Source organism: Lonchura striata, chromosome 15, assembly GCF_050655825.1.
Source record: "Lonchura striata isolate lonStrDom1 chromosome 15, ASM5065582v1, whole genome shotgun sequence".
NCBI lineage: Eukaryota > Metazoa > Chordata > Aves > Passeriformes > Estrildidae > Lonchura > Lonchura striata.
In genome coordinates this window covers 13134228-13150276 of record NC_140717.1, presented here as the reverse complement: position 1 = coordinate 13150276, position 16049 = coordinate 13134228, and the positions used below count along the sequence as shown (strand labels likewise).

Here is a 16049-nt window from a genome sequence, read left to right as displayed (position 1 = left end):
GGGCGGGCACCGGCACCGGCACCGGCACCGGCACCGGCACCGGCACCGACACCGACACCGACACCGACACCGACACCGACACCGACACCGGCACCGGCACCGGCACCGGCACCGGCTCCGACACCGGCACCGGCAACGGCGCCGACGCCGGCACCGACGCCGACACCGGCACCGGCACCGACACCGGCACCGACACCGGCACCGGCACCGACCTGATCTCACCCGGCCCGACCGACTCGGAGATCGCCACCCGCTCCCTCAGCAGGCCGGCACACCCGCGCCTGGCGCCCCCCGAGCGGTCCCCGCAGGGCCGCGCTGTCGCTCTCGCCGGTGCCGCCCCCGGTCGGAGGCGGAGGCGGCCGCCCCGGTGCCCGGGGCTGTGAGGGGAGCGGGCACCGCACGGAGCCATGGCCATCGCGGCCGTGCCCGCCGCCGAGTCCCGCCTCTGCGGCAACTGGTGAGCGCGGGGTCGGTGAGGGGCAGCCCGGGGTCGGTGAGGGACAGCCCGGGGTCGGTGAGGGACAGCCCGGGGTCGGTGAGGGCCGGGCCGGGGTCGGTGAGGGCCGGGCCGGGGTCGGTGAGGGACAGCCCGGGGTCGGTGAGGGACAGCCCGGGGTCGGTGAGGGACAGCCCGGGGTCGGTGAGGGACAGCCCGGGGTCGGTGAGGGACAGCTCGGGGTCGGTGAGGGCCGGGCCGGGGTCGGTGAGGGACAGCCCGGGGTCGGTGAGGGACAGCCCGGGGTCGGTGAGGGCCGGGCCGGGGTCGGTGAGGGACGGGCCGGGGTCGGTGAGGGACAGCCCGGGGTCGGTGAGGGACAGCCCGGGGTCGGTGAGGGCCGGGCCGGGGTCGGTGAGGGTCGCACTCGCTGAGGGCCGGGCCGACCCCGCCGGCACATCGGGGTGCAGCTCCTTGGAAGGCGGAGAAACACCGGAGACGACCGTAGGGCCTTTCCCGTAAGCGCCAGGGCGTCGCATTTCCCTTCTGATTTAGTAGGAAACTGAAATAGAAACCGAAACATTCGGATGGAAATCCAGGCTCGCTTTTCAGTGGGGCCCGCGCAAAATACACGATTCCAAGTTTTTTTCTTCAGCGGTTCCGCGGCTCAGGAGGAGAAACGCGAAAATAGGATCAGTAGGCAGTGTTGTCAGTGTTGTTGTGGAAGTTTTTTTCTTTGATTACTCCTTTCTGCAGAGCCCAGTGGCTGGTAAGGAGTCACTTCACAAGTTGTGTGTTGAATTCAAGCAGATAAAGAAATAAACTTTTTTTGTAGTTGTTTCTCCCCAAGAGACATGAGAATCCAGACAGTTTCTTGCAACATAAGCCTGGTTTGTTTGGTCAGTCGCTGCTGTTGGACTTCGTTGCTTTGCCAGGCTTTTGGCTGCCTGGCATCTGGCAGGGGACAGAAAAGCTGTGGTTTTAGCAAACAAAAGGTTATAAAATTAATTTAGGTGTTTTCAAGGTGGATTTCTTGGAAAGGGCATGATCCGTGTAGAAATTATGCTGTGTGTTTGAGGCGGGAGTAAGGACTGAGCTCCAGGTGCCTCAGTTCCTTTTGGTCTTTTTGTGTTTGGGTTCAAGACAGAAAACGAGCATATTAAAAATGTGGCGAATTGGGGAATTTTGGAGTAAAATGAGGCGAGTTGGGGATTTTTGGGGTGCAGAGGAGTGTTGTTACTGCTGGGGCTCTGAGCAGTCTGGTCTGTGGAGGTGTCCCTGTGAGCTTTAAGGTCCCTTCCCACCCAAACCATTCCATGGTTCCGTTATCTTGGAACAGGATCTGTCAGGCATAAAAAAGGCACTGTTTGCTTTCCAAAGCACTGTTTGACCTCTCAGAGCCAAGTTACTTTCAGGAAGAAACTTTTATCTTCTCAGACTAATTTATTAACTTGATCCCTGGTGATTACTTGTTTGTGCTGCAATATTTCCCTTTCACATAAGGAAATAAATCCACCTGGATTTTATCTGAATGCAATGTGACTTTTGCATGTTAAATACATTAATAGCCACCTGTGCTGGAAACCTGAGGCCTGGCTGGGCCTTTTTCTAATCACTTTTAGCCGTGAATTCATTGAAATCTTTCTTAGCATTATCTTTTTGTTGTGAACAACTTTTTGTATTTGTTGTCAGCTTGTTTCTGCTCAGTAACCTCTAGCAATTTTCTCACAGCAAAAAGGATATTCCTGCAGTCAATTTCATCATCCATGAAATCCACTGTAGAAGAAATATTGAAATATGCCCCTACTGCAGCGACTCCATCCCAAAGTCTGAGATGAAGAACCACATTGATTCTGAACATGTGCAGGTGAGAGACATCTCTGCTCTGAAGCTGCCATTTCTGTGGAAATTCCCCTAATGAGGTCTCTTTGCTGTAGGTCACCTGCAAATGTAGGATGAAGATGGAAAGCAGCCTCCTAAAGGACCACGAGGTTGGTGGATTTTATATTCTTGAACCCTTGGGGGATGCTCTGGTGTTTCACTGATTCCAGAGCCTTTGGATGCCAGCATCCAGGTTTGTACATCCTTTTGTTGAGTGATGCTTCCTGAACTCACACCCTCTGGGAGAAGGGATTGGAAACTGCCCTAAAGTCCTGGAGCCTCTCAGGGCTTCATATCAGAGGGGTATCTGTGGTAATTGGTGAGTTTTTTGTCCTTGTCAGTTGAAAAATAGCTATTTAAAGTATGATTGACTTGACTTTTTTTCATTCCTTTACTGTTTCATGTTTCTCCTGAAGCCATTATGTGACTTCTAATAACTCAATCTGTCCAAACAGGCTTTAAAAATAGCCCGTAAAATAAACTAAAATAGGCCAGAGTGGGATTTTCTGAGTTCTGAATCCAGTTGGCTGCTGTCACAGACAATCTTGTTATAAATGTTATCCCTTCCTGTGGGCTCCTTTAGAGACAACTCTGGAGCTGCCACCTCAGCCTGCTGATTGCTGAGGAAAAAAGGATTTTCTGTGGAAATCTGTCCAGTTCTAAACCCTGGGAGTAGCTAATCCTGCATGTGGTTCTTCTGGATTATAAAGCAAATGATGATGTTTTATTAGTGCAGGTTGGTCATTAGTGCAGCATCTGCAAATATAATGTATTTAATTTAGTTTTAACCCCTTTTGAAGGGGGTTCAGTGTGGGGTGAAAAACATGTCCAAGCAGTTCTTGCTGAGCAGCAAATGAGGTGTGAGTTGGTTCCCTAAAAACGAGTGTGGATTTTAGCTGTGCTCATGGAATGCAACTGGATCTTGGGTCGTATCTAAAACCCAAGTCCAGAAATCACATCCTGAGTGTCTGAAGAGCTTCAGCTGCCCAGTTTATGCCTCCAACACATCACTGTTGCATTCCCACATCATAGCTTGCTCCAGGTTCCTCCTTTGGAAGTGGCTGAGGAAATTCCCTGGGAAGAGTAACCCCGTGTGTTTTCCCAGGCGTCCTCGTGCCCCCTGCGCCCCGTGCTGTGCCAGTTCTGTGACATCCAGCTGGCCTTCAAGAAGCTGCAGGAGCACGAGCTGTACTGCGGGGCCCGGACCGAGCCCTGCGGGCGCTGCGGCCGCAACGTCCTGCGCCGGGAGCTGCCGGAGCACCCGCGGCTCTGCGGCGGCACCGCGCCGGCCCCCGCCGGGGAGCGCGGAGCCGGGAGCGGCCGGCACGGAGCAGGTACAGCAGGGGCTTGGGAAGAGCCAGAGCGGGAAAAGGAGATTTAGAGCGGCTGTGGGACACAGCTCCAGGGACAGAACCCCTAAGGACAGAATGTTAAGGGACCAGAACCACTAAAGAGAGAATGTTAAGGGACAGAACCACTAAGGACAGAATCTTAAAGGATAGAATCCCTAAAGACAGAACCTTAAGGGACAGAACCCCTAAAGGGACACAATTCCAGGGACACAACTCCTAAAAACAGAATATTAAGGGACAGAACCACTAAGGACAGAATTAAGGAACCAGAACCCTTAAAAACAGAATTTTAAGTGACCAGAACCCTTAAGGACAGACAGAATCTTAAGGGACAGAACCACTAAAGACAGAATCTTAACCAGAACCCTTAAACACAGATTCTTAAGGGACCAGAACCCTTAAGGACAGACAGAATCTTAAGGGACAGAACCACTAAAGACAGAATCTTAAGGGACAGAACCCTGTAAGGGACACAACTGCAGGGGCACAACTCCTAAAGACAGAACCTTAAGAGACAGAAGCCTTAAGAACAGACAGAATCTTAAAGGACAGAACCACTAAGGACAGAATCTTAACCAGAACCCTTAAACACAGATTCTTAAGGGACCAGAACCCTTAAGGACAGACAGAATCTTAAGGGACAGAACCACTAAAGACAGAATCTTAAGGGACAGAACCCTGTAAGGGACACAACTGCAGGGACACAACTCCTAAAGACAGAACCTTAAGAGACAGAAGCCTTAAGAACAGACAGAATCTTAAAGAACCAGAAGCCTTAAGAACAGACAGAATCTTAAGGGACAGAACCACTAAGGACAGAATCTTAACCAGAACCCTTAAAAACAGACTCTTAAGGGACCAGAACCCTTAAGTGGACAAAGGAAGGAAGAACTGGCTGCTTTTTGTAGCTGGTCTATGTGTGAGGTTTTGTGGTTCCTTTCTGTGAAAATACAGGATAGTGAATGCTCCAGAGGCTCCAGGTGGAAATGTTTACCCATGGAATGAGGTGCCTGGGATAAAAGCCCAGTTGCTTCTTTTTTTTTTTTTTTTTTTTGTCTCAAAGTACCTGGCTTAAAAATGAAACTGGAGTTGTTTGCTCCCTGTAATTTGGGCTAAAATTTGGGTTTTTCTCCATCCTCCTGGATTTGTTGGAGGTGCCCTTGGCTTTGAGATGCTGAACTCCAGGGAAGCTCTGGGGCTGAGTCTGATGTCCAGGGGGAGCTGTTGGTGGCTGGTTTGATGTTCTCCCGAATTTACAGTATTTGTATTTCGTAGGAGATGAACAAGAGAGACCTGAAATCCTTAATTCCCAACTTCCTGAAGACTGGAATGCTGACCTGGACTATGTCTTGGCTCTCAGCCTGGAAAGTGAGAATAATCCTCACCATGATACTGCAGCTGACATTCCCAGGGATTTCTGGGAATACGACTACACCAAAGAGCCTGGACAATCTGCCCATCTTGATGGAACAGACCTGTCCAACATCTTGTCCTGTGACTCTCCAGGGTCCTTTAGCACATCAAACCACAGCAAAATAGGTATAAACACGATTGTGGTGGGGTTTATCCTTAAATCTGAGGGGCAGGGAACAAGGTTTTTGTGGAAGTAAGAATGGTGGGAAGGAGGATCTGGGGGGAATCCTGGAGTGCAGCTTGTTGTGAGAGGAGAAATGGCACCACAGGGTTCAATGATGCAGCAGGAGGTTTTTACCAGAGCCCACAGAGGACAGGACCCTTCCTTCTCTTGCAGACAAGGAGATGATCATGTTGCCCTGCGAGTTCTGTGAGGAACTGTGTCCTGCTGAAGATCTGATCCTTCACCAGGTTTGAGACTTCCTCGTGTCTTGGGGTTTGCAGTGAAGGCTTTTCTGTGGCTGTCACTGAGACGTCTGGCATTTGGGTCTTTGCTAAGGAAAGTGGTTTTCAGTGCCCACCTGGCTCATCAGGAAAGGTGATTTTTCTGTGTTGTTTGTGTAACAGACAGGGTGTAACCCAGCAAGTGCCTTTGCCTCGTTCAGTAAGAGAAGTTCTTCTCCAAATCCATGGGAATGCAGTGGTCTGCGAGCTGGGGGGTCCAACAGCCACAGGACTGCCCCTTCATCCCAGCCCCAAGCTGTCCAGGCAGAAGGAGACATCATGATTCCATGTGAATTCTGTGGCATCCAGCTGGAAGAGGAGATCCTCTTTCATCACCAGGTACTGAACAGGACTGGTTCTGTTGGTCACAACCCATTGTTCAAGGATGGGCCCAGTCCCAGGGGCTCTTGTGGCACATTCCAGGAGTTCAGGGAGTTGCCCCTGGCCCAGATCTTCCCACACAAAGCTCTGGGATCTGTGTGAAGGGTTGTGCTACACTGAGGCTCCTGTTGAAAAGTATTGGATTAATTTGAAAGCTCCTGTAATGAAACTGAACAAAAGGGCCTGGAGTTGCACAATCAGAATGTTTGAATCACACAGAAAGTGAAGTGAGCCCTGGATGAGTCAGCAGAAGGGAGAGAGGAGCACAAGGATAAAACTGGGTGGGAGGGGAAGTACAGAACAGACTGCAGCCCTGGGAGTGGCGTGCCCAGGGAAGAGTCCTCTGGAATCTGCTGCCGCTCCAGACACGATGGGAGAATGCTGAGCTCACCCATCCTCCATGTCATGGTGCATTCACATTCCTAGTCCCTGCTGAAGCTGGGGTTGGGTTGGTTGTTCTGGGTCTCTCCCTCCTGTGGGACAGCAAAATCTGTTCTGGAAATGAGATCTGATAAAACTTCAGAGCTCATCACAGAACCCCAGAGTGGTTTGAGTTGGAAGGGATGTTGAAGCCCATCCCATTCCACCCCCTGCCATGGGCAGGGACACCTTCCAGTAAACCAGGGTTCTCCAAGCCCAGTCCAGCCTGACAGGGGGATGGAACTGGATGAACTTTAAGATCTCTAAACCATTTTGGGATTCCACAATTCCCTACTCACCTTAACGTCTCCAAGAGCTGCTGCTCCGCAGTGTTTTCCCAGGAATTTTCACTGACTGAGCTTCACTTGACCAGCACTGTGTGTTCTGCTGCAGCACCACTGTGACCTGCGCCCTGCCAGCCCCACAGGTGAGGTTCCAGCTCGGGAGCTGCCGGCTCAGCCCCGCGGGGAATCGCCAGAGCCGGCTCGGCGACGGATCCGGCACCAAGGTGAGGGCAGGGCTCAGCCTGAGCTCCCCGGTGCTTGCACTGAGGAGATGCTGCTTGCCTGTTCCCTCTCAAAAATCTTCATCCCGGGCTCTTGGTCTGGGTTCAGGGAGGGAGGATGAAATCGCTGGGGCTGTGTCCTTGGGGTGAGCACTGGGTTGTTCCTGATGTTGAAGTTACTGTTCCTGTTCAGCTCCACGTCCTGTCCCTGCAGGAGATGTTTCTCCCTGGCACGCAGAAGGCTTTGGGAAGCTGGGGCTGTGCCCTGCTGCAGGGACCAGGCTGAGGACGGAGGTGGCCAAGGCTGGGAACGCGGCGTTGTCCCCTCCAGGGAGAGCCGGTGACGCTCCGGCCACGCGGGGCAAGCCCGGGAAGGGGAGTGGCAGCGAGGGGACGTGGAAGGACAGAGGTGACACTGCAGCTGGGACAGCACCCCGGGCAAAGCTTGCTCAGCACTTCCAGGCAGAAACCTTCACTTCCAGCTCCTCCAGAGCTTCTGCAGCCCAGTCAAGGTAATGCCTTTGCCATTCTCCTTCTTATGGTGCAAATCTGGATCCTCCTGACTTTGCCTGTGCCTGAAGGGGTTTTCAAAGGCTTTCAGATTCACTCAGTTGAATTTGGCTGGTGCTTATCTGAGTTTCAAACAACAAATTTAGGTTTTTGCCTCAAAATAGAACAGACCCACTGGTCACTGGGATAAAATGTAGGCTAAGGCCTCATTACCTGTCCATGGGAGTGCTCTGCTCTCACCTGGGCTCTGAACAGGAGCTGGTTCAGCTGCTGAAACATTTGGGCCAAAGTCAGAGGAGACTCAAGGGCCTCTCCCTGGCCCTCCCCTGTGCGTGCTGGGCTGTCCTGTGTTTGTGCAGCACGGGTGGCTTTGCCTCCTCTGAAGGTGTCCCTGTCCCTGTCCCGCAGCTCCAGCGCCGCGGCAGGAAGGAGCCTGGGGCTGTTGGACGGGCGCGGCGGCCTCCGGCGCCGGAGCTCCAAGGTGAGGCTGCAGGGCAGCTCCTGATGGTTTGCCAGGACAAGGAGCTGCTTTTTACAGCCCTCCCTTATTAAGTCATATTTGAAAACAACATTTTTCTTTTCCCCCTCCCATAAGGCAAAAGACCAGGACCCAGCAGCCGGACACCCGGAGGAGTGAGCCAGTGCCTGTGGAAAACATGGAGCACCCAGCCCTGCCCCCAGGCTCTGCCGGACTCGTTGGTCCAAGTGCAAGTAAATTCTGACACTGAGCTTCAATTTTTAGGCAGTGATGATTTTCTAAATCTCTATTTTTAATCTGTGAGAGCAAACTTCAGGTTTTTATGTCTCTGACCGCCTCAAGCACCACCCCCAAGGCATCGAGTCTCACCTTGGGCCCCACCTGAGTTGTGTGTCCATGTGGGCTCCTTGTGTCACCCTGGGATGGGATTTGTGCCACCCCGAGCTCTGGGTGTGTCCTGCCCTGGGATGCTCAGGGACAGCTGGTGACACCAACAGGGAGCAGTCAGTGCTCGTGACCTGTCCCATGCAGAGCAGGGTTCAGGGTTGGGGCTCCAAGGCTTCTCAGTGCTGCATTTTCAAATTAAAGCTTTTTAAGTTCCTTGGAATAAAATTTCTCTGATGCTGTCCCAAACCGTTGTGCAGTGCCATCTGTCCCCTGGGGTGACACGGGACCATAGGCCCTGGCTGAGGATCCATTCCTGCTGTTATTCCCTGTTGGAATCCCTGGGACTTTGGGAAGTGGAGCAGATTCTGGATAATTCCAAGAGCATCAGCCTAATTAAGGAGGTGCAGCAGATGGCACTGGCAGGGCTAATTAGCCACCCCTGGGGCAAGGTTGTTACCAGGACCTTGTCTCAGGTGCCAACTCCAGCCCACTGGAACAGCCAGGCTGGAGGGAACTTCCTCCTAAAATAAAGACATTTTACAGATGCTCCCACCAAATGTGTTTATTTAGACAAGAATAAAAGTATTTAAAAATGGGGGGACACCAAACCTCTGTTCTTCCCATTCCTGGGGAGAAGGGCTGTGGGAAGATCAGGGAATGGGAGCTGGTCCCTGAGGTTTGGGATGGATAACAGGGGCCTGGGGGTCAGGAATCAGTAAGTATGACAAATAATTAACAACTGAAGTGGCAGAGCCTGTGCTGTGCCTCAGGCACAAGGAATATCCCAGAGGGACAACCTCAGCTGCCCTTTGGTACAAAATCCTGAGGTTGTGTTCCCAGGAACACAAAACCCAGAGAAGTGGGATTCCAACAGAGAAGCTGCAGCTCCCTTTCTCTCCCTTTCTCCCCTGCCTCGGGCAGCTCCAGCAGCAAATCCCATTATTCCCTGCAGCCCCAAAGAAGGACACGAACACCTCCAGGGATGTTAAGAATCTCCTTTATGCAGGTGTACACTCGATGGCCAAGAGCACTTACAGGTTAATGCCGTGTATGGAACCGAGATGGACACACACCAAGCTAGAACTAATACCCAGCTCCAGAGTTTTTCCATTGTTTAGTATAATTTTACATTCTGAATGAATATATATTAAAAAAAATAATAATAATCATCACAAACCAATCTTTGCTTCGACAAACAAGCCTAGTACAGACAATGTCAAGTTCATTTAAAGCACGAGGAATTAAGGATGATTAGAAAAGCTTTAATCAAAAGGCCATTTGAGCCACAGCTGAGGTGCTGCAGCACTTCCTTCCCAGGAGCATGGAATTAAAAAAAAAAAACCAAACCAAATATCTCCCACAATTTCTCTTGTGGGGCTCATCCTGTTCTCCAGAACAAACGGAAGTCGATGGAAGTTGGTTATTGGTGCGACATTTGTCCTGTAGAAGAAGCTTCATTTACACCCCCAGGTGCAAATGGCAGCGACGAGAAGTTCGTTATTTGTAATCATAAATAATTAACTGTAATAAATACGGATCAAGTAACGTTCCAGCACACGCCCGGGGCAGGGTGCAGGTGTGCTCCACTCGGATGTGCTTCCCGAAGGAGCACACACACAGCAGCAGCAGTTTCTTACTCACAGCTGGAACTGGAGCCTTGGGAACCGCTGGCACACGGAGCCCTCCGGGATGGCCCCTCGGCATTCCGGGATGGAAGCCCAGAGAGCCCAGCCCGGGGCCACGGCTCTGCCCCGGCATCCAGCCGGCGCTCCCCGCCTCTCCTGCCTGGGAGCAAACCGGCTCCAAGCCGCCCCTTCGGCTTTGTTTTCCCTTGGTCTTTGTAAACTCCAGGCGTTCCCGCTTGCTCCGAGTGGTTTCTGAGCTACATAAACGCTTCTACCAGGAAATGGATGAGATTCAAGAGTAAATATTCTTCCTACATGGATCTGTTCCCTGGACAGGGCAATATGCATTGGGAGGGTAACAGCTTCCTAACCACGGGGTTGGGAGACTCCGGATGCCGACGACTACCTACGACTGCTGCACACACATTCCCATTCCCACTCGCTCAAGGAAGAACAAGGACACCCATCCCCAACTCGCACCGCCTCTCCCACGCACTCAGCGTTCCCACTATTCACAATAATGTACAATAAATACATTTGGGATCCCCAGAGCTGTTCCAGACCCACGGACACTGAGCTGAAGGTTCGGTCACCTCAGCCGGGCGGCTCCGTGCCGGCACTCGGCTCACGGACAGCACCAACAGATTCCGGGATGGTCTCTTCCTCAGAACTCAGGATCCGAGGGATCAGCAGAGCTGCAGTGTCCCAAAAATCCTGGTGAGGGATGAGACGCCTGTGGAGGAGCTGCTCTGAACCATCCGGAACATTCCACAGAACACCAGTGAAACGTGGAGCTGTTCCTGCTCCGCAGCTGCCTCCCAGCTTTCCACACAGAACAGGAGCTTTATCTTCCAACGGGTGACTTCGTCCTCCTGCCAGGTGTCAGAGGTTTTTAGGATAATTTGCTCTTGGATCAAAGATTTTTGAGTACAAAAACAAGTTCCAGGTGTTTGAGCACCCTCTGGTTGTTCTGAGAGCTCGCTGGGAGATGGGATAAAGTCCCAGATTTCTGGGATGGACTGTGGTATTTTACACCCTTTGGAGAGAAGCTGTTTTGTTCTGCTCATATTTTAATTACAATAAATTATTTTGTAGCTAAGCAAAGCAGACATTCAAGAACATCTAGGGCGGGAACCCAATGGAATCACGACCCTTTCACTGTTCTATTGGAAATTTTCCCAAAAGTGTTGAGCTGAACACCCCAGTTCCCTGTGGCAGCCCCTGTGTGCTTGGTCAGAGTTTAGAAAAATTTCAAGGAAAGTGGTGGAAAGGTGGAAAAGCAGTTTGGCAGCAAAGTTCCTGCTTCAAACCTCAAGCAAGTGTCACAAATCCTGCCTGTGCTCTGCTCCTGCCCATGCAGTGATTCCCTCCCCACACCCAAACTTGGCATTTTTGTACTCAAAAACCTCTCGGGGGAGAGTGATCCATGAGCCTTCCCCTCCGAAGGCTCCCGGCCTTGGAATGCCCTCCCTGCCATGGTGTTTGCACAGGGCAGACCACTGTGGATTACAAAATTAGAAATGTACAGGTGGAAAGGTTTTTTCCCCAAATTAAATTATACACAAACCGGTCTTTATACTAAACTATCCTACAAATATTCCACAAACAAGGCAGCAAAAGAACCAGTCCACCACAAAGTCTACAAATACAAAATGGAAGTCTTCTGGGAATTACTGTAATGGGGAACGAAGGTTCAGGAAATAAATTAACCCCCAGCTCATCCCACGGGAGGTGCTGGATGGGAACTGAAGGGGTTCCACTGGGCAGAGTCACGGAGTCACCTCCAGGCGTTCCCTGCTCCTGCTCAGCCGCTGAGCGGATCCTCCCGGTAGTGGATGGCGTAACGGAGCTTTTCCAGCATGATGTCCAGCGAGGAATACTGCGGCAGCTTGATCATGAACATGCACGTCTCCACTCGGATGTACCGGGAATCCGGGGAACCTGCGCGAGAGCCACCGGCAGGGGTTAAACCCAACCCAACCCTGCCCTTCCTCAGGGCGTCCAAAATCCTATCCCTGCCTGTTCTGGGTCTTCTGGATCCTAAATGTTTCTGTGCTCCTCCCATCAGGTCTCGTGTCAGTATTTTTCCAATAGTTTAGTGATTTTAAAAGCTTTTCAGACAGATAGCAAAGTCTCTGTGCATGCCTACAGAGCAGAGTTTTAACTGTGGAATCCCAGAACAGTTTGGCTTGGAAGGGATCTTAAAGCTCATCCAGTTCCACTCTCCCACCGTGGGCAGGGAACCTTCCACTGGATGCAGTTCAAGTTTTATGTGAAATTCTAGCTTTACATCATTTAAACCCCAATTCTCTCCTGATATACCCTCGTAACCACCTGTCCCTCTTTGTCACTGTTCAGACACGAGTGAAAGGGGGGCTGAAGGCTGGGAGCAGCAGCAGCTCCTGTCCCTTGGGAAGCGGCCGTTCCGTACCTGCGGCGCCGTCGGGGGGGGCGATTTTCATGGGGTAGGGGGGGACGTGGGCGGTGTCGGGGCCGCCGTCCTTGCAGGGGCAGGTGAAGGGGATCCTCTCCTGGTTACAGGCAAACTTGATGAACTTGCAGAGCTCCTCCTGCGTGAACATCTCCAGGGCGCTCCAGAAGAACTCGATGTGCTGGTCGGTCTCCATCAGCCCCACCTGGTACATGGTGTGTGCCTGAGGGGACAGGGACATGTCCACTGCTGCTCACCCCTCTCCCTTCAGGAATCTTCCCCACTACACTTTTGAATAAAGGAAGTTCAAACTCTTACTCCTTTCTGCACAAGCCCCACCCTATTATTTCCTGAATCCAGTGAAATCTTAATAAACTTCCCTGGGGGCAAAGGGGTGTCCAAGCAGTTCCCCAAGGATGTCCTGGCTGCACCAGAAGCTGAAGTTTCTCCCCTCCCACCTTCCCATGGGAGGATCCCCCACTCTGTGTCCCACGGGAGCGTAGCCAAAGCACCTTGAGGAATTCCAGGTTGATGTAGGGAAGGCCACAGGTCCTCAGCTCCATCTCCAGGGGGGTGAGTGTGGTCAGGAGCTGCAGGGGGATGATGGAGCCCAGCCCTGCCCTCACTGCTGTCATGCACTCCGGGGTCTGCAGCTCCCGCATCCGCAGGCTCCGGATGGCGGCCGCGTACACGTCCTTGTTCTCCCACCTGCCGAGGCAGAGACCTGGGTGAGGGAGGAACACCTGGGAGAGCCCTTGAGCCCCACTCCGTGTTACACATGGAAGGGTTTTATGGAGAGATCCTGATCTGGAATAATCCAGTTGGCAATACACACTTTGCATTCCGATGCTTCCCAGTTAATTCCGCTGTCCTCCGCTTTATCCTCTCCTCCCACCTGCCCTTCCCTCACAACTGGGAGCCCCCAGAGCTGGGACCAGCCCTGCTCCTCTGTCTCTTAGAGCCAAACAGCACCACTGATCCCAAGTTCTGCCGACTTCTCACAAAGCAAAGCTTTCCCAGATCATTCCAACTCGTTACAAAAGCACCTCTGGAGAGGCTGTGCTTGGAGAACAATTCCAGGGACATTCTGTGCCACATCCTGCCTGGAAGGCGGCTCCTTACCCCACAGGGATGTGCCTGCCCCTGGGACACAGCTCCACCTCCTCCCCAGTGAGGCTCAGGTAGGTGAATTTGCAGCAGGGTTTGTTGGGGCAGTCGGGGCTCTCCATGGCCAGGTGCTGGGAGGCGATTTCGGCACACAGAGCTTCCAGCTCCGTCTCGTCACTGATCTATCACAGAACAAGGACAAGGACCTGGTCACCTGCAGGGCAGTGCCTCGTCACAGGTGTCCAACAGCAAAATCCTGCTTTGGGGGTTCTGGTCTGCCTTAGCAATTCCAGAAGCCAGAATTCCACTGTGCCCGGCAGCAAGGGAGCATGAGAAACTTCTCCAAGGCAATAGGATGTAAAATCCTGCATCCAAGAGGAATCAACCCATCTCCCAACCCTGCTTCCACAAAAACCACCTGACAGCCACCAATGAGAGCAGGTGTGTTTGTGCCATGAGGGAATCCTGAGGAAAAGGATGGAAGAGGAAAACGGGACCTACATTTTCAAATTTTTTGACATAGTTGTAGGTGAGGATGTCAGCTTCCTGCAGATCCACGTCGGGATCCAGGGGCTCTCCCACCAGGGTCTTCCAGAAGGAGGGCAGGAGGTCCAGGGGCAGAGGAACATCGGCTCGGATGGCGATGCCCAGGAGCTGCCCGAAGAAATGGAACAGCTGCTCCTCGGCGTAGGTGATGGGGCTGGGGGTCAGGATGTACTTCCCCTGTGGAGAAAGCAGGGCACACAGGGCAGCACTGACCAGCTGCCCACAGCCTGAGGGCTGGGTGTTAGCAGGCCTGTTCCACTCAGGAAGTGTTCAGCTGGATACCAAAGGATCTGCTCCAGCACAGCAGAGTCCCTGTATTTTACTCACTGGTATCACCTTATCACTTCCTGATCCAATCAACCCCGTTTTGGTTGTTTCCCATTTTGCCAAGCTGTTGATCAACACTCAGGATTTTCTGCACTTGTTACATCAGTTTGATATCCAAGCCTTTCAGATGTGGGATGTTTCTAAGCCTGGATTTGCAGAGCCAGGTTTGCTACACAGTTGGTCTTAAGCTGAAGGAGCTGAGCTGTTTCCTACCCTAAGAATATTCCCAAGAAAGAATTACTGAGAATTCTTTGGACCATCAGCTTTATCTTGTTTCTAGAGACCACCTACTGCACCAATGAAGACACTAAATATCATGGATGGAGCATCTTATTCTCCTGGCAACGTGACAGACCTTTCTGGTGACATTCCTGGAGTAAGGCCACAGAATAAAAATTCATGGAAGTTCACCAGTTTGGGACAGACAACTGAACCTCACTCACTCTGAATGCTGCTCAGGAGTTTTAACTCTGCTCCATTTTGCTGCCTTGGCTCCTTCTCCAAGTACCTGCTGCACACAAGAGGTGCAACATGGGATTCACCAACTCCCAGCTGTCCCCTGCTTGGTTTTGTGCATCTGAGGCTTCTCTCCTCACCTCTGACCAAACGTGTCCCACCACTGTTCTAACCCAGCATTCAAAAAGAGAAAAAAATCCCTCATTTTTGGCACTGTGATCTCACACCTTGTTCTTATTGACAGCAGAGCTGGGGCACAGCAGGAGCAGGGAGAGGGAGGAGCTTTGGAGCTCTTTACACACTTGCCAAAGGAAGTGACGGAAAGATCCACCTGGAAAAGAGACAGAGAAAGCAATGAAAATATTCCTTTGTTCCTGCTGAATTCCTAAATGCTGCTTTGCTTTCCAGCACTCCAAGAACAGCAGGAATATTTGTTCTACCAGCTGGTCTGCAAATGGGATTTGGTGCTGGATTAGGAGATGGATGGGGCTGTCCTACAACAGTGGAGGTGATGCTCCAGGTTTCAGCACAGCTGCCACGGCCACAGCATTTATCTCCTCATAAACACTGTCAGTACCACTACAGCCCTTCAGGAGACAATCATTCCCCTTGGGAGAAGGTCCCATGGAGCCCTGGCTCAGCTGATGGCTGTACACTCACTTCCTCTACCCCTCAGACAGCTGACAGGAGCTGGTGATGTCAGAAGTGTGTCCTGGGCTCTCTGGCTCCATATCCCCCATGGATCCCCACCGAGGACCAGCACAGCCCGTGTGGATTTGGAGAGCAGGGATCCCTTTGCTCTTTGGGATCTGCCTCAATTCCCCATGGAACAGCTCTGCAAAGCTGAACCCCCTCATCCCATGGTTAAACCCAATCTCCTCCTGGTGCAAACACTGAGGAACCACCACCCCAAAGAGAGCCAACAGCCAGGGGGATCCCATTCTTTGCCACCCACAAGGGAATGCTGCTCCTTAAAGTCTACATGAGCCAGGTTGTGATGAAGAGCTGGGCTGTCCCTGGGGGATGCCACTCAGGCTGTAGCTGTCCACACTCTCTGGTGCCATGGAGCCCCTGTTCCCACTTCTTGGTGCCATGGAGCCCCCGTTTCCATTTCCTGCTACCCTGTCCCCACCCCCTGGTGCCATGGAGCCCTCTCCCCACCCCCTGGTGCCATGAAGCCCTCTCTGCTCTCCCCGGTGCCCCCCTTGCTGTCCCCTGTCCCTTCTCCCTGGTGCCATGGAGCCCTGTCCTCTCTCCTTGGTACCCCCTGTCTCCTCTCCTTGGTGCCCCCCCCCTCAGTGTCCCCTGTCCCCACTCCCTGGTGCCATGGAGCTCCTGTCCCCACTCCGT

At 52.4% G+C, this 16049-nt stretch overlaps 2 protein-coding genes across 9 annotated transcripts in view; one reads left to right on the top strand and one right to left on the bottom strand.

Annotated features, from left to right (window-relative positions):
* The first annotated feature begins 4 nt into the window (after positions 1 to 4).
* TRAFD1 (TRAF-type zinc finger domain containing 1) lies at positions 5 to 8453 on the top strand. Of its 3 annotated transcripts, XM_021544662.4 has the most exons (11): positions 5 to 457; positions 2168 to 2303; positions 2374 to 2427; positions 3423 to 3651; positions 4945 to 5208; positions 5420 to 5493; positions 5650 to 5865; positions 6721 to 6835; positions 7047 to 7344; positions 7751 to 7823; positions 7938 to 8453. In XM_021544662.4, the coding sequence occupies exons 1-11, from the start codon at positions 408 to 410 to the stop codon at positions 7977 to 7979; spliced, it is 1551 nt and encodes a 516-aa protein (XP_021400337.3). In that variant the 5' UTR covers positions 5 to 407; the 3' UTR covers positions 7980 to 8453. The 3 variants fall into 3 exon arrangements, with proteins under 3 accessions (XP_021400337.3, XP_085449379.1, XP_085449380.1); XM_085593253.1 differs by lacking the exon at positions 7751 to 7823 and having other exon boundaries at positions 276 to 457; XM_085593254.1 differs by lacking the exons at positions 5 to 457; positions 7751 to 7823 and adding an exon at positions 861 to 1205.
* Positions 8454 to 9187: 734 nt separating this feature from the next.
* The window catches only part of HECTD4 (HECT domain E3 ubiquitin protein ligase 4), a 65527-nt gene continuing 58665 nt past the window's right edge, over positions 9188 to 16049 (bottom strand). For all 6 annotated transcript variants that reach the window (XM_077787224.2, XM_077787227.2, XM_077787228.2 and 3 more), the window contains 6 exons: positions 14927 to 15030; positions 13872 to 14093; positions 13386 to 13552; positions 12776 to 12971; positions 12264 to 12486; positions 9188 to 11773 (listed from right to left, as the gene is read on the bottom strand). In XM_077787224.2, coding sequence (XP_077643350.1) covers positions 11637 to 11773; positions 12264 to 12486; positions 12776 to 12971; positions 13386 to 13552; positions 13872 to 14093; positions 14927 to 15030 — 1049 coding nt within the window. In that variant the 3' untranslated portion in view covers positions 9188 to 11636. The remainder of the gene's footprint in view (positions 11774 to 12263; positions 12487 to 12775; positions 12972 to 13385; positions 13553 to 13871; positions 14094 to 14926; positions 15031 to 16049) is intronic.